This window comes from Anabrus simplex, chromosome 5 (assembly GCF_040414725.1).
Source record: "Anabrus simplex isolate iqAnaSimp1 chromosome 5, ASM4041472v1, whole genome shotgun sequence".
In the NCBI taxonomy this organism is placed as follows: domain Eukaryota; kingdom Metazoa; phylum Arthropoda; class Insecta; order Orthoptera; family Tettigoniidae; genus Anabrus; species Anabrus simplex.
Genome location: NC_090269.1, coordinates 7797541 through 7823301, shown reverse-complemented (window position 1 = coordinate 7823301; position 25761 = coordinate 7797541). Strand labels below are relative to the sequence as shown.

Genomic DNA, 25761 nt, shown 5'->3' with positions numbered 1-25761 from the left:
GGTGAGTCGGTGCAGTTAATTTGGGTAGGTTGAATATTTATTCTACTAAAGTAATCGTTCAGTTCGTCAAGTGGAATGTCAGGAGTTGTCTGTCTCTGTTGATGTTTTCCTATTCCCAGAGCTCTAAGTTGGTCCCATGCGCGATTAGAATTTACGTTGTTAGCTAAAATCCGAAAATATATGCATTTTTTAAAATTTCTGATTAACTGCTTTGTGCGATTTCTTAAGATGCGGTTAGATTCGAAGTCTGTGTCGTCTAGGGTTTGTTTATAATGTCGAAATAACGAGTCACGGTGGGCCATCATTCTCTTGCCTACATCATCTAGCCATGGACAAGAAGGACGAGAAACCTGTATTCGACGCGCGCGCAAGTGCGCGCTTGTGTGTTTGTGTGTGTATCTTTGCCGCATTATTTGTATAAAATGTCACTTCTTTATTGCTTATCACATGACCATTATTATTATAACATTACCGTATTTGTTCTAAACCAGAATATTGCATCCTTACTCAAAGTGTTTATTCTTGCATTCATTTCACTTCTACGCGGAATATATGAAATGCTGCAGTTATGTTGCGATGGGAGTAACAGAGGTAGCCGGGGGTGGGTTGTCGTCCAAGGAGTCCAGACACCCCAGGAGTTTTAACTAAAGTTCTTTTATTGAGCATTTTATATATAATGTGCATTAATATTAGCTTCCGGAGTCCGACTCATTGGCTGAATGATCAGTGTTGAGGCCTTCGGTTCAGACGGCTCCGGGTTCGATTCCCGGCTGGTTCGGGGATTTTAATCGCATCTGAATAATTCTTCTGGCTTGCGACTGGGTGTTTGTCCCAGCATATTCAGACAACATACTACATTACCAACCACCAAATAAACACAAAACACTGATTACATCCCTCTATATAGGGTTGGCGTCGGGAAGGACATCCGGCCGTAAAACAGGGCCAAATCCACATGTGCGACACATTTCGCACCCGCAATCCCACAGATTTGGGAAAAGTGGGGAAGAAGAAGAAGGAAATTACTATTAGCTCCCGGAATCCGCACGAATCCACTACTCTTACTTGGATCCAAGGACACCCATTTCCTTTTAAGGTATTCTACACCACCTAAACTATGGAAGTTTGGACACCTACCAAAATAAAATTCTGGATGAATGGGCCCCCCCCAAACTGAAATCCTGGCTACGCTACTGCGTACGAGTAAGTACCGCCATAGGCATTTTCGACGTACGGGAAGTCTCAAGCACAATACTATTTAAATAACTCTCTTTAACTTTTTTTTTCAGGTAAAACTCTATCATTTCTTTGAACAAATGTTTCAACAGGGTTAATAACACCCACTTGACCGTCTTTTGGATCCAATTGATTACAACGTACTAACATAACTAAACACTGACATCAGCTAGCTTTGACACAACATTCTATCATTAGCAACGTCTCCACAAGAAGTCCCATCTTCTTTTCTACGACTTTCTGATAAATCAACCGTACATATTTTAATACATTTGATACGAGCACACTTCTATTTTAAATAACTGACATTGATTTTACTATAAACTTGAACTCGTGCTATGGGACTGGAGTAAACATCCCCCCTTGGATGATTGTGCTTTTACACTCAAGGTCGTCACAGTCCTAATGATGTATAAGAAGAGGATCCATTTTGGTTTTGAACGCTCAAATATTCATGATTAACTACGTTATAATCTTAAAAAACTGTTAAGTCACAGTTTTTTTTAAACATACTTTCTGTGCAATATCCCTATTTTAGATGTTATAGTACAACATTTTATGAGATCATTGTCCAACATTTTAGTCTATAGTTTATAAGATTAGAAAGATCACGTATCCATTAATTTTTAAGATTGATATAGGCTGATGATGCCCGTTAAAAAGGGGGTGAAACGTGTACCTATGACTTTCATGTATTATGTATAAATTTTAACCACATGAATTAGTGGATTGTATTGTATTGAAAAGGTGTATCTATAAATATTATAATAATATTTGTGATATAACCTTTCTAATTCTAGTGAAGTTGAATTGTATTGTATAGGTGGCTACAATAAATTTCATTCTAATAGAATTTTACTTATTGTTATCTTCAATACGGAACAAGCATGAGATTAGTTACTTGGTGTTTCTTGGTCGACCCAAACCTGCACAACGTGATTGGGTGCCCTCATGTACCCATTGATTCCAACATCAGGCCACTGTGACATCTGAATGGCTTACATGCCTGGTAATTGCACGATACAACCAACCAGCCTCATGTAGTCCCACAATGCGGCCCCTGTCAAATGCTGTCAGTTGGTGTCTAACACGTCTGCGAGGCATCGTGAGTGCTTCGCTCTGTATGTAGTCCTCTCTGCACGTATTGCTTAACTGTCTGACTTGCAGCAGTTGACTGGTAACAACAACAGGACGGTGTCATCATAAACACACTCTGGTGGGCGTCCTACACATTACAGATTCTTGTAAATCTAATAGTTTACTCACACATCAGCGATGTACATGTATACCGAAATGGGATAATATTGGACTGCTCCTTCTGGGTGCTTAACTTTTTTTATTAGGGAGTGTGTTGTATCTAGTTCTGAAAAATATTTAATAATCTTGACTTAACTTAAACTGTAAAATGTGACAATTTTTTTAAGTACTGTTCTACTGTACGTTTTCCAAAGTGCTAAAAACATGAGCTTCAGAATCCAAGAAGCGTGAATATTTAAGTAGGCCCTGTGCTAACCAGTGTCACTTGAACTGTTCAAATACAGTAATTAAATCATTGCACTGCATGCACCTTTCTGTGGTTAGTTTGTGAATTTCGTATTACTGGTGACTGTTACCTACAGCTTACGTAAGTGTACCTGTTTCCATCTGCAGAACACAGCGGTAGGGTAGGTGAACAGTACTGTGAGCGCCACCTAATGGAACACAGCTCCTTGACGACTTGATAATAATTAAATTAGTTTAGAGAATTAAATAGGAAATAATTAAATTCTGAAATGATTAAAATTTGGAATAAATACAACTATCATTTTAAAAATGTACACCTGAAGATAAAAGCATGATTTGGTTGACCTAAACTAAAATTAATACTGCCTCAGTCCAGTAGTATTTGAAGGTGTTCAAGTACATCAACCTCATGTTATTAGATTTACTAACACATAAAAAAAACTCCTGTGGCACAAAATTCCGGCACCTTGGCATCTCCACAAACCGTAAAAGTAGTTAGTGGGATGTGAAAACTAAAAACATTAATAACGTTATTGTTCAAATTAATACATTACCTTGTACATGTTAACACATTCACGCCCATCATCTGAGCGGCTATTTAAAGGGCTGGCCCAGCTATTCCAGCTGTTAGTGGCAGAGTAAACAACAACAAATTATTTTCACAATAAGTTCTAAACTGAAGAAGATATGGAAACAAAATTCTCCACATACCTTAATGAAGTCCTCTAGTATCTCTGTAGGGTGTGGTAGGTAATGTCACACTTTCCTGGGTGAATGGGAACACTAAACTTTCCAAAAAATAGCGTGTTTCACTAATAATTTTATTTTTGAAGCACACTTTGCACCTTTGTCAGGGAAACTTTTCTATATTTGATGGTGGAAACTTTAAGAGAATATACTCTTTTCTCTTCGCATCTAACCTAAATGATGGATCCTTGGCCGGTGCCCTTTTTGGCAGCAAAATTTCAGGACCTTGACTCGGAGCTGATGACGTAGATGGAGCTCAGATTTCGGAGAGAGGTGACTGTACTTGTATGTCGGGTTCACTTTTTACCCCGTTTGAGAATTGCCTGGTGTTCCTTTAGATCTTTTGGTACACCCCTATTCGACCGTATTGTTCCACATATGGCAGTGTTCTGTTCCCGTAATTGTTTCGCGAGTCCAACGCTATTTGTCCATATAGACTGTATACCCCTGGCCAAGATAATTTTCAAGCAGCTGAAAAACTGTGCTTTGTAAATTCGCATCACTTGCATCATTTATATTGTCCCTACACGCCATGGTTATACTTCAGAACGCGACTATACACACGCTTGTGCAATCACAAACCAACTACGCAGCTAGTTGTGCGAGCGCTAGGCTACCTTCAGAAACAAAACAAAGAAAGTGCATTGGGAGGGAAAATCGCCGTGGCCATGTGGTTTTCGGTGAGTAGAAACATTCATAAGGGTATTACTTTCATCTCTCTCGCACATATTTGTGACCAAAATAGATCCCAGCTGCGTAGGAACGGCTCGAGTTCAATGTTGTGCTTATCCGGGCTAACTCGGATACGGTCCACAGCATGGTCACGCGCTATAGGCAATAACTCGGATACGGGCGTGAATGTGTTAAGTTAGGAAAACTTAATGGTAGAACAGCATGTTTGTTCTCCTTAGTTGAGGTACACTTGACCGTGAACTCCATATCACCTAATTTGGAACATTGCATGACACATCACAACTTCACAATTTGAATCCTGTTCACATGTCAATTTAAGGACAGGCAGTGCTAATACACTATGAGACACTTGGTCTCATTTTCAAAAATTTATGTCTGCCTGGCCATCAGATGATATAGATGTTGATTCCCATATGGAACCTGAAGTATTTGTCCTGTGTCGCCTCGACAGTATGCACTAGCCATGCGTCTTGGTAGGTGTGCTGTTTACCAACTGAAGAGGCCAATTTAGCACACTGGGGCAAAACGCTGGCAACCAGGAATGAGTCAGCTGGGAAATTTATAATGTCCAGTAACGGACCAGCTATATTTGTATTATAAATTTACTCAGGTTCCCTGTGGGAATCAACATAGCCCATTTACAAGATAGCATGATACTAAATAGCCAGCATGTTAACCAAATTTGAACTCCATCAGTGAAATAGTTCCTACATGAAAAAATGCAGACAGGCGAACATATAAACGTGAGGTTTATTGTTGCTGTCATTTTTTTTCCATAAATCACAGTTCCCGTGGGTACCCTTTCGTAGCTGATGTTACCCAGAATTATATTATCTTTCAGATGGTGAAAGACATTTTAAAATCGGTCCGGTTGTTCCTGAGATTACCTGTTATATGTAAACAAGCTGTCTTTCTATATACAGGGTGATCATAAACGACATGAACAGAGTATATAAGGATTAGAGGGTTGGTCATGCTGGTGATAAACGATTAAATTAACTAACTAGCCAAAACCCATCAAAACGGGAATATTTTTTTGAGTGAGTTCATGATTTTATGTTACATAATTAACGTATTGCATGAGTTAGTACAGGTAAACCCCAACTTTGAAGAAAAAATATATTAACCCATTAGTGCATAGCCTCCGAAAAATCGGACGTCAGGGAAAAATAAAATGTGTTTTATTTATTCATGGTTTTAAGCCCGCGATACTTCCTTGTACTTCAGAAAGGCAGTAGCTAACAAGAACCAAGAATACATCATTCTTCATTCTTACCATTCATTTTTGAATCACACTTATTGCGAGCATGGTGGCAAGATAGTACGGAGTTGTAACAGGCAAGACTTTTATTTATAAATTAACAAATATTTCCAATAATTGTATACTTTGGGACGGATCGTATTGTTGACACTCCTATGAATCGACTAATACACAAAGATGCCAATTATGTCTTATTGATGTAACAGAGGCTTGTAAATATAGCTGTCCTGAAAATCGTACCTTATGCACAGGGAGTCCTATTGTCTCAAACATTTGTATTCCCTTACTATTTTGATGGTGAGTGAAATATTGGAAATTTTGGAGGAAGAACCAACATTTGGAGAAGAGCAGCGCATCAAACCTCCTAATAATGGCTGTGAAACGGTTGATGATAATGACAAATGAGTATGTGGGTAATCTAAATTACCTTGGTAGAAACCTACTTCTGAGTAAATGTGAAGGGCAAATTGCTTCAACAAAATATGAAAAAGGAAAGGCTAGGTCCTGTGGTAGACAAAATATTACTGAAAGTTCTACAGATGGAACTAAAAAACCAGAAAACACTGCAAAAGGAAGCAGTCATACGAAAATAGTCATACAGAAGATTGGGCCAGTATCTCTGTTTCTGATATCCCTGATAAAAAATTCAAAAGCATTAGTAGGTCGAATTGTAACACACAAGAAGCAAGTGGAAAACAGCATTCAAACAGGCACCTTCCGGTAAAACAGATACAGAATAGGAAGGCACTTGCTCAGACGAAATAAAAGCTTATATACCTGGGTATCATTCCACTTCCAGAATCACATGGTTATATTGCTTTAGAGGGATTAAGACGTGAGAATGTGACAAATGCAGCCTGCCTCTGTGTCTAATATCACCATGGGGGGGGTTGAGGTTTGAACCAAGAATCTTGTGACTCAGTGAATAGAGAAATGGATATGATGGTATGTATTCTAATATTATTGAAAATTTGAATACATTGTGATCAGTAGTGTTTATTATATTTAACTTTTTCTGAAAAATGTGCTCTGCTTCAATTTATCCTAAATAAATAATAGGTCGAAACCTCAGGATAAACAGAGTGAAAATGTGGGCAGGAAAGGGTTAAGCAAGCTGATTTGTAAAATAGCAACTACAGTCTTTCTTGACAAAATCACTTGCAAATAACAGAATGATTTGTATGAACAACTTTTAAAGTCAGAAGATAAAGAATATAAACTGCCCGCAGCCAATGCAAAGATGTCCGACATTGGTGGAGCACATTCAGAGTTTCGGCTGAAGTGGCAAGTTGTTATGAGCATAGCTGACGACGATGACTGAACATATTCATGTTGAAGAACAAATCAAGATAAATTTCTTAAGAAAGATTGTCCAGAAGTATGCCAGAATCAATCCAATAGAACCAATCACTTGGTAATTAAAGCATGATAATGGTTTTTTGGTTTCTTTTTGTAAGATGCGGGACTTTGTGTTTGAATGGTCCAGTTTGTAGTGCATTTCTAGTTTTGATGTATTATTATCATTGCAGATGGCATGTTGAAGATTGCCCATAAGGAAGGTGTTCATCGCCTGTGGAGTGGTATGATGCCTTCTCTCATCCTGGTGTCAAACCCTGCAATCCAGTTCATGATCTACGAAGCTCTAAAACGGCACCTACATGCTGCGTACGGAGCAGACAGTGTCAGCGGTCTCGTCTACTTTGCCATTGGTGCTGTGGCTAAAGCTGTTGCAACAGTCATCACATATCCACTGCAGTTGGTACAAACTAAACTTAGGGTGAGTATACGTGTACTGAAGCATGCAAGCGCATTTTAGACATTACTATATTGGCAAACAATAAAGAAGAGTGCAATTGATCCACCTTTTTCAGTACAAAGTATGCTGCTAATTTAAAATTGTAACATTATTTATTTGTTATTTGTTTTAGTTATCAAATAAGTTGTGATCACTTTGTAGAGCTTAACCCTAGAACTGCGGACCGTCTTTCTGGAAGACGGTGCACTGTTTTGTCAAGTGCGGTCGTCTTTCTGAGAGACGGTGTCGTTCTTCCGCCGTAGGTTTATAATTGGTCACCAGATGGCAATAATATAGATACCAGCTAAATACTTATACTTTTATCTTCAATATTGAAAGTCTTTGAAATACAAACATCGGTCTGGACAAGTTTATTTAGCTGTAGAAGTGAAAGTACTTTCACATGTTCTTAGAATCAAGATGGCAGCCCGCTTTGTTGACGATTCTGAAATCAAGCGCTAGATTTTCGAAGATCTTAGTGACAATACTGATGGTGACAGTGGTTATTGTTTTAATTCCGACGAGAAAATTATTCCTGAAAATAGTGAAAGTGACAGCGAAGTACAAGGTGCCTCGGAAGTAATGGAAATTTCCGATGACCGGAATGATGTTCAAGTCGGTGCAGGTTATGTTGTTATTGGCAGTACGTCAATATTTGAAGAAACAAGCGAAGGGATAAGTGTGAACTGTTGATATTTTTGCAGATTGTTATAAGGAATTTGGTCACAACACAGGAAAGAAGAAACAACACCTGAGAAATTCAGAATATCTGAGTAATCTTATTAATCTGAAGGCTGGTCGAAACCAGACCGATAATTGAAGTTAAATAACATGAATAAGTATATAAGTACTAAAGTTATCAAAAGAATAACAAAGTTGAATGTACGAAATTTTTGGTAACAAAAGTAAGGTTACAGTTTGGATTAGAAATTCTTAAGTTGAATCTTGCAGCACTCAGTTCTCCGTCAGGGAGTCAAAAGTTCAAAGAAAATGGAAAAAGACCTTAGTCCAGCAACTTCATTATTCAGTAGTGAGCTGCAATTGAAAACCTTCAAGGACAAACCAGCCAACATATGGAATAAATGTGTCCTTGCCAAGTATTAGACACGACTGGTTAAAATAGTCAATAAAATCTCTGTAGATTAGCGCTTATCTCGCTATGAGGAAAACCAAATCTTAGGCTGGCGTTCATTTCAAGTCTGAAGTGAAAAATACAAAGGCTGGCCAAGACAACATCAAGTGCAGGTACGCTGGTCGACGAGTCATACTGTAGCGCTCAACACATGAGCGAAGGGCGAGGTGCTTGACCTCGAGCAGAATGTAGTGAAGTACATGTTGACAAGAAGCCGCTATTCCAAATGCGTGCGGACAAGTACGTTGCCATAATGAAAGTGCAGCATAGGAGCTGCCGTAGAGTAGTAGCGGCGATTCCGGCAAGACCCGGAGAGTGAAGGCGGAGCATTCCTGTAGACTTGATCCTTAAATAGTGCTGTAGAAAGTTCCAGATAGGACGCAATATAGTGCTGTAAAACTAACAGAAATAATTACAAACCTATACATGAAAATCTTAACAAAAAGTACAAAAATAGTTAGGGAAAGGGAGTCCAGAATGAATATTTTTAAAATTTCCGATTAATTAATATAACAAAGACTAAAGGCAAATAACAGAAATGACCAATTAAAAAATGGAAAAGCGCGGAAGACTACATTCCGCCGGTGACGCAAACAGTCATGTCAAGGTGATGCAGCCAATCAACAACCAAGAAAGAATGATGTAAGGCAGCGAAGAAAAGAAAGAAAATATGCAAGCAGTGTTCGCATGACCTGTGACATGATTGCCCGTCGAAGGGAACTTCCAATAAATTAACTAAAAGTAACCAGACCAAAACAATTAAGGTAAGAACAACATATAACATCAATTCAGACAAATAGGAGAGGTACTGAAAATAGCGAAAATTACCAATGAATCGTACGTTCATGAACGCATGAACCATACTGGGGGAAGGGCGAAAAGAAAAAAAAAGAAAAAATATTCTTTCGGGGCTTACAATAACAAAGATTACAAATTCATCAAGAAATATCAAGAGGGAGAGGGCACACTGACATAATGGGTCTAACAAAGAATCCATTACTAGTGCAGATCTTTACCACTCAAATCCTTTTATCCTGCCCAGGAAAAATTTGAACAACTCTACCCATTGGCCAAACTAAAGGAGGACTCGGATCCCGCAGAAGAACCAAGTTGCCTTCTTTGATGTTGGGTTGTTCAAATTTCCATTTACTCCTTACCTGAAGCTGCTCCAGGTATTCCAGGCGCCACTGCTGCCAGAATCTATTACGAGCAGCCTCTACCTTCCTCCACAAAATTGGCAGAGATAAATCAAGTCTCCGGAGCAGCGCCGGAGGAGAGGAGGCCATGGATTGCCCTATCAAAAAATGTGTAGTAAGGGGAAGAAGATCTTGAGGATCTTCAGACAAAGGGGTAAGTGGCCTAGATTTTATTACACCTTCAATCAAAACAAGGAGTGAATTAAATTTTTCATACGAAAGGAAAGATGAATTCAAAGTTCTCTTTAAATGATGTTTAAGAAGTTTGACACAGGATTCCCATCGGCCTCCATGGTGGGGCCCATATGGGGGGATAAAATTCCGCTGAAATCCTTTTAGATAGGCAAAATTTTGAATTTTCTGCTGAGCTGAGGAAGAAGCAATAGCTCGCTTTAATTCTTCCGAGGCTCCACAAAATGTTTTAGCATTGTCAGAAAAAACTTCTGAGGGCACCCCTCTACGAGAAGAGAATCGAAAGAAGGCAGCTAAAAAATAGGAAGTAGAAGCACTGGTAACAAGTTCAAGATTAATTGCTCCAGTAACCATGCAAACGAACAAAACAACGTAAGCCTTACCTAAAGTCTTAGAGGCAGGCCTCAGGGAATTTATAGGAAAATGGACCAGCATAATCAACACCGGTGAACTCAAAAGGGCGACAGGATTGAGATCTAAATGAGGGTAGATCGCTCATAAGCTGAGATGAAGGCATGGGATTGGCACGAAAACATTTTACACATTTATGTATCACTGAATTAACCTCATGAATCCCGTTAATGATCCAATAATGTTCACAAATAAGATATAACAAAGTGCGAGCACCGGCATGCAAATGCTGATAATGAAATTGTCTGATAATCAATTTGGTAACGTGATGTTTAGAAGGTAAGATGATGGGATGTTTCTTATCCTCTGATAAAATAGAAGAAGACACGTGGTTTCCCATTTTCACACCAGGCAAATGCTGGAGCTGTACCTTAATTACTTGGACTGAGGATATAAAGGCTAATTTATCAGATCAGATTTTCAGTATGCGGCAGGTAATTGAAAAATGCTACCAGATGAATAGGCAGTTGTGTTTGTTTTGTAGATCTAGAGAAAACATTCGACAGGGTACCGCAGGAAAAGATGTTCGCCATACTGAGGGACTATGGAATTAAAGGTTGATTATTAAAATCAGTCAAAGGCATTTTTGTTGACAATTGGGCTTCAGTGAGAATTGATGGTAGAATGAGTTCTTGGTTCAGGTTACTTACAGGGGTTAGACAAGGCTGTAATCTTTCACCTTTGCTGTTTGTAGTTTACATGGATCATCTGCTGAAAGTTATAAATTGACAGGGAGGGATTCAGTTAGGTGGAAATGTAGTAAGCAGTCTGGCCTATGCTGACTGCTTGGTCTTAATGGCAGATTGTGCCGAAAGCCTGCAGTCTAATATCTTGGAACCTGAAAATAGGTGCAATGAGTATGGTATGAAAAATAGCCTTTCGAAGACTAAATTGATGTCATTAGGTGAGAAATTCAGAATTAAATGTCAGATTGGTGATACAAAGCTAGAACAGGTAGATAATTTCAAGTATTTAGGTTGTGTGTTCTCCCAGGATGGTAATATAGTAAGTGAGATTGAATCAAGGTGTAGTAAAGCTAACGCAGTGAGCTCGCAGTTGCGATCAACAGTATTCTGTAAGAAGGAAGTCAGCTCCCAGTCTGTTTTCAGACCAACTTTGCTTTACGGGAGCGAAAGCTGGGTGGACTCAGAATATCTTATTCATAAGTTAGAAGTAACAGACATGAAAGTAGCAAGAATGATTGCTGGTACAAACAGGTGGGAACAATGGCAGGAATGAGGAATGCACTCAATGGATGAAGCTGTACGCATAAACCGGCTTCGGTGGTGGGGTCATGTGAGGCGAATGGAGGAGGATAGGTTACCTAGGAGAATAGTGGACTCTGCTATGGAGGGTAAGAGAAGTAGAGGGAGACCAAGACAACGAAGTTTCTAACAATTTAAAGATAAGAGGTATAGAACTAAATGAGGCCACAGCGCTAGTTGCAAATAGAGGATTGTGGCGACGCTTAGTAAATTCACAGAGGCATAAGTCTATAATGATAATGTATGTATGTATGTATGTATGTATGTATTGTTTTTGTGAGCAATACGGCAACACAGTATTACCAGACGTTTTGCCTGGGGTATTTTATTAAATGCAATTAAATGCATCCCTCACCCCTAGAGCCCATAAAAATATTATTTTTTTATTTTCTCCCCCAGTTTGCCTTACACTTCAATACTGAGGTTTTTTATGTGTCATAGTTTACCTCTGGTTCTGTACAAACTAGAAAAAAGCCCCTGTAACACACACCAGCCCCCCTCCAACCCCCAACCCCCCAATCACCTTTAGTTCATAAAAGTAATTTGCAGCTTAGTTTCTTCCGCTTTTTATATTGAACTTAAATACAGAATTTCGCTAATTTATGTGCCATAGTTTTTCTGTGATGCTGTTGGGCCGAGCTGTTTGATGTTGCGACCCTGTTGTCATAAGAGCAAACGTGGGGATGAACTGTAGTGAGCACCATATTCTCCTTGTTGCAGCATGGACATCACTACAAGGACCTACCACCAAATGCTGGTCTAGTTCAGATGACGCTCTACATTCTCAAGTAAGTTTGTTTGTTATATAATGTAGTAGATGTTAAAGGATCCTCTTGCATTATCACAAGAAATATAAGAAATTTCACATGAATCAGCTTTGTCAATGATGCTTTTAAAAACTTGCAGAGGAGTGCAGAAAGCTGAAAGACAAGCAGTAGAGGTTGAGGGAGATATAAAAGAATATCGTCAAATACTGTATTTCTCTGAATCCAAGACGAACGTGAATGCCACACAACCCCCACTTATTTCTTTAAAAAAAATTAAATTAGGTTTAACATGTGCTTTGTGAAACTATATAAATGCCTCTCTTGTGTAGTATGCACCTTTTAAGGTATCTTTGTCTTCATGTCAACACAAACATTGGCTTTAGTTACGCCGTATTTTCTTACAGCTCTTCATTTCCAAATGTTTAATAATCATTGACTTAAAACTGGCATAATTATTTACTTTACAAAGGAAATTTAATATGTCCTATTCAGTACATACACATCTCCATCCTTAGATGGAGTAATACATGTTTCAACTCGTTTGAGCAATCTCAAGTGGAAAAACCTTTTTTTTTACATAATTGATGCTAAAAAATGTTAAAACACAGTGAAGAAAAAGAATTAAAACAAATGAGACATGATGGAATTAAAACAATAAGTGATTATGACGAGGTTGTGCTCCTCTTAGTCTAAACGTCCAGTGTGTTGGCCTGTTATTGGACATCATAAATTTTCCAGCTAACTCATTCTTGGTTGCCAGCATTTCGCCCCAGTGTGCTTAGTTGGGCTCATCATTTGGTAAATAGCACACCCACCAAGACGCATGGCTAGTGCATACCATGCAGGACCTAGGCCTATGGGGAGGTTTTCATTCCCCTTCCCGAAGGGGCGGGCCACCAAGAGGGTGACACCCTCTCTCTGGCCAGGAGAGGTGACAGGCTTGTGAAGAATTGATGGAGTTAAGAGATGGGTAAAGGAAAATATATATTAAGGAGATGTGAAGATGTGGCCTCTTGGCTAAGGGGTGTAGCCTTCTCTGTGCTTTTTATTGAGATCGTTATACATGTACAGTCGTTACACATACAGATTTTGATTTACAATTGTGATTATACAGTATGGTGCTACAAAAGTATGTATTGTTTAGAATCTGGGGAAGGTGTGCGGAGTAATGTGGAGTGCGAGGATGTGGAATAGTGAGAAGTTCATGAGTGAGGTGAGTAGTAGATGAAGAAATTCAGAGTTAGGCGGTGGGGTTAGTGGCAATCAGATGATGTAGATGTTGATTCTCATAGGGAACCTGAAATATTTGTCCCAAATGAGAAAATTTATAATACCAATAATACCAACGCTGGCAACCAGGAATGAGTTAGCTGGAAAATTTATAATGTCCAATAACGGAGCAACTACATTGGTATTATAAATTTACTCATTTGGGACAAATATATCAGGTTCCCTATGGGAATCAACATGTATATCAGTGTGTTACAGTTAAAAAACAAGGATGAATTCACTGTGCTAAAATGTAAAATGACACTCTCTTTTCGTTGAGTCACAATCACAAATAGTCTAGAGGGCAGCAAAAAGTTGAATAGAAAACAAATGCCAGGTAAAGTGTATGTGACTCATAGTGTAAACCGCCAAAATTTATTAAATAGTTCCCCTCTCGAACGGCCTGACCTTCTCAATTTAGCAGTCCCACTCTCTTGTAATGGCACCATAGTATCGAAGAGAACCCATTGAAAATTTGCCGGCTATACCTATTCGATGTGTCTTTACAATATAAAAATATTCCTGCTGTCTACAAAATTGTTCATTTTTCTAAGCATTGGTTTCAGTAAATGCGTTATAACTGTGCCACTGAGTTGCTGTGGTGCTTCTAAGAATTTGAAGGCTCTCATGTCTGCAGATTTGAGAAACGTTTCTGTAGAGGCTAATAGAACGTTCACTATTTCCCGAGAACTAGTGAATGGCACTGTACAACCGGTTGGTATGGCTAGTGATGTGTAATAAAGACGTGGACGTTGATGGTCACAAGAGTTTTGTGCGCGAACACGGGTTGGATGAACGGAAATAGTGTGGATAGCTGCCTGTGGTGTACATTACTGTTATGTCGCTTGCCAAGAAGAACATGGGCATCACTAAACAGGTTCCGCACAAATTGTGGAAGATCTGCATTTTCCCTTCACCAGTGGGGCTTCAGGGACTCTCCAGCGTGTGATTGTGGTGCTTTAGTCCAGACCATGCATCATATAATGGACGAATGCCCTCTGCGTGCTTATGGTGGAGACCGAAAAGACTTTGCTGATGTCTCAGTATCCCTAGTGCAGTGGATAAACAATTTAGATATTCATGTGTAATTGTTCCCTACTTACCTTGTATTCTTTGCAGGTGTTTCTTTTGTATAATATTGTATATACTTGTCCATTCTGTAAATTCCATACGCATAATAATAATATAATGTCGCAAATGCAAGATGACCCTTGATTTTTCACATGAAATTCAGAGAAAATACGTCTTGGATTCGGAGAAATATGGTATGAATTTGAGAATTTGACCAATACTTAATGTAGATGAGGTCAACATGGTGGGTTTTTCTAGTGATAAGGTGTAATAATTTTTAATTCCAGGAAATACGGTGTTCAAGGCCTGTACAAGGGAATGGAAGCCAAGATTTTGCAGACGATCCTCACAGCTGCCCTTATGTTTGCAGCATATGAAAAAATAGCAAGCTTTGTGTTTAAACTCCTTCTAAGTCACCAAAAGATGGCAGTCAAAATGAAGCATTAAGCCTCTAGTAGCATACTGTAGGAAGTATACTCTAGGCAGTCTTATTCCATGAATTTGATGTCTTATTCTTCAGAACAATGAAGTGATCTCTTAATTCTTAGTTTTATCTTCTTTTCCAATACCTTTCAAGTTTTCTATGAGACAAGTCATTCCTGTAGGGACTACAGATTGTTTCCCTACTTTCCATTATTATCTTGTAAGCGGAGATCTATTTAATAGGTTTGGTGCTTGATTTTCAGGGACATACGCGGCTTGTCCTCTGAAAAGCAAGTAAAATTTTAAAAATAAATTCCCTGAGGCCTGTCAGAGCCAAACAGTGGCTCTATATTCATTGTTCAGCAGTGGCTGTGCGGTAGTAAGAGCATAATCTCATGCCTGTAATTTGTGTACTCGCCACTTTAAATAAAATAAGATTGGCCCTGTCATTCACACCCGTGATATGGCAACCCCCACAATTTTCGGTGATTGTAATGGTGTTTTTCATATTCATGCCTCATTCGTAAAGAAAGAAAACAAAGTTTGTGTCAATTTTATAAATCTCTGGAACCTTTCACAATACACCAACCATTTGCAAGATTATTAAATTCCTTTTCCTACAGCTTTATTTGCTGTCCACTTAGAGATTCCAGACTCATGTGCTGACTTGCACATTGGTTGGGTAGGACTCCAAATCAAACCAAACCAAACCTCATGGCACAACAGCCCCCAAAGGGCCATGGCCTACCATGTGACCGCTGCTCAGCCCAAAGGCCTGTAGATTACGACGTGTTGTGTGGTCAGCAGGACGAATCCATTATTCTTGGCTTTCTAAATCATCAGTTAGCTCCTCAATTGTAATCATGTAGGCTGAGTGGACCTCAAACTTAGGACCTCCGGGTAAGAGGCATGCACGTTACCCTTACACTGCGGAGCCAGCATGTAGGCCTCCACAATATTCAAGATTTGTTGACTTTTTCACCCGTCGAAATCGTTGGGTCTGCCACTTCTTAATACGTTGGGAACTGGACTGGTCATACAGAATTTACAAATGAAATCAAGTACGGTATTGTAATTAGGAATACGAAATTTTAATTTAATTCCATTAGCTGATCACCTTTGATGAAGACTTCTTCCACCAGAAACAGCCTCTCTTCTGTAGTGATGACTAGTGTTTTACCTTAATGCACGCACACTGCACTATTCACTAACCTTTCCGAGGCTATCCAACCGTCGCATTCCCTTTGCCTTTTAGGCCGATGGCCTGACCTGCTTCCTGCTGCCATCTTAATACTTCTCTAACAGCAGACCAGATCTAGGCTCACTGCGGAGAGAATTCCCTGGCACACAGTAGCAACAGCAATTTTTACTAGTTTTATTAGGTTATTTTTCTATGTTATTAATTCCTTCATAACAGTTGAATTTTACTACAGGTGCAGTTGATGTGCTTCACCTAGAACACACTCAGTACACTGGAAGGATGATAATTCATAATAGATCTCATTGTAAATAACTGAGAAGTTACTGATATTGAAGAGGTGTTGTTGTCTTCATCAATTTCCTTTTCTCATCACCTGCCGGTTCGAGATGTTGATGGCATCTTTCCATATTATTCATCTATCCAACCACTATTGCTGCTCCTCAGCTATGTTCCAATCCAGGTTCCTCCTTATTGTACTGTTCTTGATCCAGTCCAATCACCTTGGTCTGGATTTACCTCTTGTTATCCTTCCTTCAGTATTAGCCTCCGTCTTCTACTTCAGTCCGGCTCCATGGGTAAATGGTTAACGTGCTGGCCTGTGATGTAGGGGTTCCTGGGTTTGATTCCCAGCCATGGTGGGCATTTTAACCTTCATTGGATTATTCCTATGACTTTGGGGCTGGGTGGGTGGGTGCCGTCTTCAGCATTAGATTCATCATAGGAAGAACCCCATCCTCACTGGCGTACAGGTCGCCTCTATGGCCTCAACACGCAAGACCTGCAACAAGCCACATGCCATTATTATTATTATTATTATTATTATTATTATTATTATTATTATTATTATTATTATTATTATTATTATTATTATCTGCTTCTATCCTCATAACATGTTCAAACAATCTTAGGTCATTTCTCTCTGAAAGCTGTTCTACTGTGATTTTCTTCCTTAGTACCTTTTTTTTTGTCTTTCCTGTGATACTTCTTTCTTCGTGATAAAGTTCCTCACACTCTGTGATATCTTCTTGTTCTCCATTTCCAATCCTCCATCAGTTCGCTTCCCAAGTACTTCAAGCTTTCCATAATTTCAAAGTCTTGTCCATCTATTTTGTTACTATCTTTCCTTTCTCTTAAGTAATGATACATCAACAGGAAAAATACTGTGCAATGAAACAAATGCTCAGATTCCGTCTTAATAGAATTGCTTTATAACTAACACCACAGCATTTTTACATTCATTCGTAAAGGTGGTCTTTATTGAAAATACCTCTTTGCCATATATAAATTTTGTTTTGTGGTAGAGATGGACCATTTCATTTGATTTGAGAGGCTCTCATAGTAAATACTGAGAAGTTTCTCTGTTAAAGGAAGAGGAAGCCAAATAAAGATTAAAATGTTTTCTATTCATCCTAACCCCTGAGACAGAAATATTTTACCCAATCAGATTTGAACCTTTTACCTTGTTTAGTGTGGGTTTTTTTTCAGTGTATTATCCATCTGAATATGGGTAACACAATGGTTGGTTCCAACCAATAACAAAGTTTTATTATAATCCACCTGTAATGTATTGTATGTATGTATGTAATGTATTGAACAGGTGGATTATAATAAAACTTGGTTATTGCAAATAACAGATTTCAGTACGGATTAAAACATGAGATTAGTCACTTACAATGGTTCCAGCCAAACACTGTTTTAGTGCACTAACATTTTTGGGAGCCTGCTACTTTATACAAATTTAAATAAAATTGTTGTGAAATTATTGTTAAGCTTTAGTAAATTTTAAGTCTAGACAAAGTAATGAAAGAGACATGCCAACTGATTAACAGCATAAAATATAGGATACTTGTCTCAGTAAATTGTGTAACACTTCCATGAGACATGGTGCTAGTTTGTTGTACCATTACAAAATCAGATAACTTGCTAGTTATTTCTTTCACTATTACAGTACAACCTCGTTAATTCAAAATCAGTTCATTCAAAATCCCACCTATTTCAAAGAAGCTCTTGTTCCCAGGAACATCGGGTATGATTTTGCACGTTATTTAAATTGTTTAAGTCAAAAAATGGATAATTCGTAATTCAAAGAACAATGTTGTACCATTACTGAAATTCGGACTTTTTTTTTAAACCTGTACATTTAAAAAATATGGTATTTTACAGAATAATGTATATTCAAAATTTCTCCGCATCATGAAAGAACGCGTCTTCCAGAACGTGCAGGGGTAGCTTTCCAAACTTTTGCTCACTTCATTGTATCTACAATGTGCTTCATATTTGCTAAGTTCAAAGGAAATCATAATTCTTTTGTATTCAGCATTTCAAGGAATGCCACAATATCACGTCGTAGCAGGCAGTGTGCGGAGAAGTAGAATCCACGAACACTGGTGATGCTGACAATTGGCAAGAAAGCATGGCTCATATAATCTATTCGTATGCACCGAGCAGTATTGTCAATGCCAATGAAACTGCATTATTTTTTAAAATTTTTTTAATACCAAGCCCAAATCGACTTAAGGTTTTAAAGTAGATAAGTGCAAGGGTGAGGGGTCACTGTAGTGTGTTGCAATACACAGGGAAGCGAAAGACTTCCTTCCCTCGTCATAAGAAAATTCGGTAAGCCACGATGGTTTAAGGGTGTTTGGCACTTTCTGTGCAAGTGAAAGGCATGCAAACAGTACAGTAATCTAAAATATAAAGCATTTGCAAAGGCAGCCAGCATGATTTGTTCTAATCTTTGAACTGTGTTCATTTTCCTTTTGTTGCGTAAAGTTACATTTGCCACTGATTTATCCAAGTGCATTATTTGAATAATGTAACTGCACCTTGTTGGATACATTTCAGAAGTAGTTTGTTCCATGGGCATTTGAAAGGTTTAAACTGTAAATCAAGGTTAACTGCATGTAGTAACGAGTCTTCGAATATTTTGACGCCTCAAGGGTTGGCATTTCTGAATGATGGTTGGCGGTTCATTGAAAGTCCGATTTTTGCATCCCAATGACATTGGATTAACGAGATTATACTGTATTAAGTTCCTTGTAAGGTGGTTTCTGGTGAAAGTTAAGCGAGATATTATTTCATTGATGCCAAGAATAGACAGTAGTGTACTTCTGTACAGAATGCTGAAATATCTTAATTCCAGTTAGCAAAGGACAATGCTCCCTTTCTTTGTTACTATCAAGGTTTATAATTGAGTGAGCGTGTAAACATATCCTGTTGCTCACAGGTCAGAGATATCATAGCAGCTGTTGTGACTTGAATGTTTGCGTGTCAAGATTTAAGTACATCCTCGTTTAAAAACAACAGGAAGATGTAATGCCTGCCTGTGTGTGAGAGAGAAGTGGTCTGGCTCTGTGGCTGTTCAGAGGACCTCAAGTTCAATTCCTGGCCGGGCCTGGGATATTAACTGTGTTGCTCAGAGACTGGGTGTTGGTGATCTTACAGCCATCAGAAAGGGGTTCTGGCTGTAAAACTGGGCTGAGCCACAGTAATTGGGACATAGGCTGGGAAGGAAACATTTTCCTTACGTTTATGCAGAGAAATTAACTTTGTTACTTCGCCTATTAATAGCTAAATATCAGCTAAATATCGTCGCCATAAGACCTGTCTGTGTCAGTGCGACATAAAGCCCCTAGCAAAAAAAAAAAAAGCTAAATAAAGTGGTTCTTATGTGCTGGACTCAGTAGCTCGGACAATAGAAGTTGGCAGATTCGATCTTTGCTCAGTCCAGTGAGGTGCTCAAATACAAGAGGTGTCTAAAACGTACAGTGAATGGACCGATATCGCAATGGAACGTGTGGCAACTGTGTTCGTGCGCATATGAATAGAGAGATATCTGAAAGTGTCAGTGCGCTTGAAGACCGGTCATATCGTAATGAGTGGAACAACATAAAGACAAAAGTTTTGTTTCAAATTTGGAAAAACAGCGGCAGAACACATGGCATGTTTATGCTAGTTTACAGAACAGAAGCTGTGAGCAGAACAGGTGTGACAAATTTTCAGTTTATAACAAAACTTGGCTGGCAAGACCTAGTGTTTACAGTGCACTATGTCTTCTGGTGTGGGCTAGATCAGTCTTGTTACTGTCCTTGACCTGTCTGTCTTATCCTTGGCTTTGACAATGTGAAAGTGACTGAGGTATGAGAGATACTAGTAATGCCATTCCTTATGCAGTCAGTCCCTGCTATGAATGGTGTGAAAATGTTGCTCATATGGTCGTTTGGTGCATGCATTTCAGTGGACTTGGCAGACTGGTAAGTAATAGCAACTTCTGGCTTGGTGAGGAAAGCAGTGGGAAACTACCTCACTCCTCGTTTCCCTAGTATGCCTCTTCAGTGATGTCTAGGTCATCTATGACAGCTGTTGAGAATCCAACTAGCCTTAGGGCTGAATACCCAACATACACATACAACAAAACTTGATGTTTGTATGTTGCTCCATTGCCGTACGTCGCAAGTCTTCACACACATTACATTCAACAGGCCGCAGCACACTAACCTACCTCAAATCGGTGTCCTCGACGTTACATGGTGCTTCTCGAGATGTGTGTCTATTCACGTGCAGATGCACATTGTGTTACCACACGTTGCCATTGCGATATCTGTCATTCCCCATACTTCTTAGATCCACCTTGTATGCCAATAGATGTACCAACACATGCAGGGTTGCCAACCTCAGGTTACAAAATTATTTTACCAGTCTATATTTTTATCAATATTGTCGTACCTTTTTAGGGAAGAAAGCCTTTTAAATGAAGGAAATTGTTTTTTGTATCTACTGTCAAGATAATGAAGATACACTGATGGCTCAGTGCTGGAATTTAGTGAGCGAAACTTCGTGAGCCACCACGGCCAGATGTGGTACCAGAAATTGTCTTACTGAGGGGAATTCCCTAAAATGAAACTCCACAGCGAATGCCTCCATGAGTCAGTCAAGCAATTCTTCTAGAAGCTTCAGAATGCTTTGGAATTGCCATAGACGACAGGGGTCACCATTGCTGGGAATTGTAGTTCCATTTGCTTTCTGTGTATAACATCTAAATCACCATGCTGACCATACCAAGAAGAGAAAATTGCACAATGAGAACACGCGGCGAATATTGTCAACAGTTTATAATTCTCAAAATTATCATACATGTTGACACCCTTGCGCATATAAAAGAATGCTTCTGGGACAAAATTCTGACATCTCTGAAACCGTAAAAGTAATTAGTCAGACGTAAATCCAAGTGCATTATTTATTATGGGTTCGTGTAATATAGTGAATCGGTGGACCCCGAGATTGCAGTTTCAAATCCAGCAGCGGTAGTCTTATTTACAAAGGGTGCAGCACACTGTTGGTATGCAAGCATTCTCTGCTATCTGCTGTTTAGCTGACAAAATTATTGAAAAGCTCAGCTATAGATCACCGAAGAGACACCCCGGTTTATTCTACCACCTGGCAGAGAAAAATGGAACGTCGAAATTGACATGCTCCTACCCGGTGTTGTTTTTGCATTTAGTGACAAGTGTTTTTACCAGAAAGCAGTGGACACATAATAAACAGGGAAACCTCTCTGAGGAAAGACGTAGAAAAGGAACTCGCTAATAGTGGGACAATTGAGACACTGACTGCTCCCTCTCCAGCACTGTGATGTAGGAGGGGAAGTGTGAAGACAACAACAGCTGATGTGAACGTGTGCAAAATTAATGTTTGCCCCTGTCCTGCATAGTTATACCAAAGATAAAGATTATTATTTCGTAGTATCATATTCAGGTGAATTGTAAACTGTTCTCGTTGTAGAAAACTAGTTATATTTTCTTACATTAGAAGCTATGAGTTATGGTCACAATTTTGTTTGAATTATGTACAACCTTCACTGTACATCACTGTATTTGTATGTAATTCCTGAGCATAGGAATGTTGGTTTGGAACTGAAGTTTTTTGTATGTTTTGATATGGTTTATTAAAGGCTAAAAACGTTTTTCTCCTTGCTTGTCTCATTTCTTGTAATCTGTGTGTGTTACAGTTTCATAAGCTTCTCTGCCTTGTACGGAGTTCTTTGTGCTCTGAAGTAATGAATAACCAGGTCCTATTATGTTGCTTTATTTTGCAATAACTGAACAAAGAAAATTTATAAACTGCAGAAAAATTAAACCTCTGTAGAAGTATTTTGTATCATTCAGTTATTGAAACTCAGCAAAACATGCCTTAACGGACACCTCTCCTTAGCAGACTATTTTAGAGGTCCATAATTAAATTCCCTGTTGTGTATGAGTAATTTTCACCCTCTTATACGACACCCTCCATTACGGACGCCAACACATCATAACCACTAGAAACTCTAATTAAACTTCTCCTAGCAGACATTTTTTCAAATATTTGTGTCCTGTACAGTATTTCCTTACTTTTGGCACAGGTAGTACTTCCAAGAAATGCAGTGCAGGTTGTACACTAAGCTATGCTGTCACTTCCGGAAGGTGTATGATTTGACTTGCTCAACAGCACTGGAATTTATGCATTCACTTTCAGGTTACTACTCGTTCAGTTTTACATTAGTAAGTTGGTGTTTAACATGGCTCCAAGGAAGTTTTTAACTCTAAAAGAAAAGGTAGGCATAATAGACGATCATAAATGTGAGAAGTGTGGTGTGCGTAAACTGTCCAAAGTGTTCAAGATTGGAAAGACACAGGCAGCTGAAGTTGTGAAAAATCAAGAACTAGTGAAAGAATGGTGTTTAAATGGCAACAAGCAGCGCGTCAGACAGTTTCGACAAGGCACCGCTAGAGTGGTTCGGTAAAATAAAAAGTCAGAATGTCCCTGTGTCGGGACCAATGATACTAGCAAAAATGGCAGGATTAGATATTGGAGGTTTCAAAGCCTCATGGTTGACTAGAAAGATTCAGAAAGCAACATGGTATCAACTTTAGAGCGATTTACAGAGAATCATCCAGTGTTAATATGGAGATATGTTGAAAACTTCAGGCCTTCTCTCAAAACAAAAATCACCACCACCATAGACGGGTATTCTCCAGAAAATATTTTGAATGCCGATGAAACTGGATTATTTTTCTGTGCCTTACCCAACTTTGTGTTTCTAAGGAAATCATTGCACTGATGGTAAAGGTGCAGAAGAACGTTTTGCAGTCTTATGTTCAGTTCTTTTACTGAACATATTGCAGTAGTGGAATTTATTTATTTCAAAAGCGGAATCGCTCATAATTCTCTTGAAGTAATAAACAGAAAATGCAGTCTCTTACCTCGCATTGAAGTGGTCTTGCTGCTCAAAGATCCCATAAATGAATGATGACGTATGATGACAACTCTGGAGAGGAAATACGCGGGAAACGGAATACGCATGCGCAAATATGACTACGGGTGAATCTGCTAGTAGACTGGACTTACACGATGTGCGGGATGACAATCGGAGCCTTTCTTGCCATGCGGGAAACCTGTGATTCACATTTCCTAGCAACCGTCCCATGACGCGCTAGGCCCGTGCTCCGCACGTGCTTATAAAGTAGCGCACGCGCCCAGCGCATGATCCGCATTGAACGTGTTAAACAGTTATTGATGAAACACATTGCATCAGAACTTGATGGTTATGAAGCAACCCTTCAGACACTAATAAAGGGACTGAATGTTCTCCAAGCAATTTTGTGGATAACCAATGCATGGAGAAACGTTACAGCCTCAGGAGTTTGTAACCGCTTTCAGCTAGTGGTGGACCACCTGAAATAGAATTGGTATTTCTGATAGCATGGAAGCAACGCAGCAGGTTGCAGGGTAGAAGTGAACACTTACATGTAGATATTCCAACACATTGAACAAATGAAAATGATTCTTCGGTCAATCCAAGGGAAGGAGGACAAAAGCGGCAGTGAACGCAATGCCAGTGACTACTTTGAAGAAAATATGGAAATTAATGTGCTACCAATAACCACGTACAGTGAGCCTCTCGGCTTTGTAAAGCGACTGAAAGGGTTCTATCATAAACAAAACTACGAAAAAGGTGTATTTGACAAAGGTTTTAATTGCATTTAGTGAAAATATTTATTTTTAACGGTAGTAGACAAAACAAACTAAAATTGAGGACTTTTTTTTTTTTTCCAGGTGCTAATGTTTTATTAGAGATTGCTACATGTACATATTGATTTAAAGTTTCAGAAACTTGTATGATGTTCTTAATTGTAACATGGTGAATGGTAATAGTGTACCATGTGCTCAAGAAGTTTCGTTAGAAGTGTTTTTGTCTCTTTGATACATCGCAGCTGCAGCAGCGCATCTACAACTTTCTCATGTGAGTACAGAGCAGTATATTGTACAATACTAAATACAATTATTTGAAACAGTTTCTAATGCATACAATACATGGGTTATTGTGTTCCAACTTATGTTTAATAGTACTGGTTTTATACCCTCTCTCGGGTGGACAATTTTTTCGGTCCTGAAGGTGTCGGTTATAGAGAGGTTTTGCTGTAGTTACAATTCTGTTGGTTATTTCTAAAAGTAATCTTTGTGTAATGCCAAGTATTTGTATTGTGTCAGACCTTGGATCACACAAAGGACAGTAGTAGCTAGGCCCTATAGTTTGAACAGATCTTTGTGAGGATGGTTCAGCTGCTTGGTAGCATTCGCTATCGAACCTAGTTTCAACACAGAGATTGATGCCATATCAACAACCTAAGAAAAGAGGACTGCCAACCTGAAAAAAGTAGGACACAGTCTTCTGGTGGAATCACTGCACCTTAATCACACTTATCGGCTTCACTTTCGTCACAGGCCATTGGCCTTTGTCATTGATGATTTTTTCCTGTGCCATTTGTACATTTCTGAAGATGAAATCTGTAAAAGTATTTTATTCTCCAACAAATAGTAGTGAAACTGGATGCAACCAGTAGCGGCGATTGGGAACTGCGGGGGGGGGGGCAACGGAAAGTACCCGGGTTTGTTGGATATAGTGGGGAGGGGGGTTATACAGATCAAAACTGAAGACAAAGGGCTACAGAGTGGTAAGCTTTTTGATGCTCTATGAGCGAATTTCGACACAGTGTACCAAAGTGTGGTAATAATAGTTTTTTGAGATTTTGACTGAATACTACACAATAAAACTTTCACCAAAGGAACTATGTTACATGTGTATTACAATTAAATAAGACCTGTGATTATACAATTTAAAATGTACTAGCTGACGTACCCGTGCTTCGCTACGGGATTCTCAGAAAGACTGACTTTGTGGTTTTCCTAACCTGAAATCAACATAGGTCATTACAAAAACGTAAGTATGAATGTAGTGATTAAAAGCAATGCTATCATATAAAATACTCGATCAAATAGAAAGCCCCACGTTTTATCACTTTTAACGAACAGTGCTGCGGTTAGATTGCGGTGCCAATCTAATAGTCCAATGTTCCAGAGCTGGGATGACCAGGCCGCAGATTGCCATGAACACTCATCTGCCATTAATCCGCTAAATATGCACACTGTTCGTTCCAATCAGTGCCTCAGAGTAGGGATTGAATAGCCCGAATGCTACAGTATGATGATCCAGTGTGTTACGTACCAGTAGTATCAGAAAATTTATAAACCAGGGGAATGGCATGCTAAAGAAAGTTATCTAA

At 39.0% G+C, this 25761-nt stretch overlaps 2 protein-coding genes across 2 annotated transcripts in view; both read left to right on the top strand.

The window, feature by feature from the left end:
* PMP34 (Peroxisomal Membrane Protein 34) overlaps positions 1 to 22124 on the top strand; it is a 110510-nt gene extending 88386 nt beyond the window's left edge. The window contains exons 7-9 of the mRNA XM_067147887.2: positions 6970 to 7217; positions 12152 to 12219; positions 14826 to 22124. Coding sequence (XP_067003988.2) covers positions 6970 to 7217; positions 12152 to 12219; positions 14826 to 14985 — 476 coding nt within the window. The 3' untranslated portion in view covers positions 14986 to 22124. The remainder of the gene's footprint in view (positions 1 to 6969; positions 7218 to 12151; positions 12220 to 14825) is intronic.
* Positions 22125 to 23955: 1831 nt separating this feature from the next.
* LOC136873661 (RNA-binding region-containing protein 3) overlaps positions 23956 to 25761 on the top strand; it is a 134921-nt gene continuing 133115 nt past the window's right edge. The window contains exon 1 of the mRNA XM_067146751.2: positions 23956 to 24440. The gene's annotated coding sequence lies outside the window, so the exon portion shown is untranslated. The remainder of the gene's footprint in view (positions 24441 to 25761) is intronic.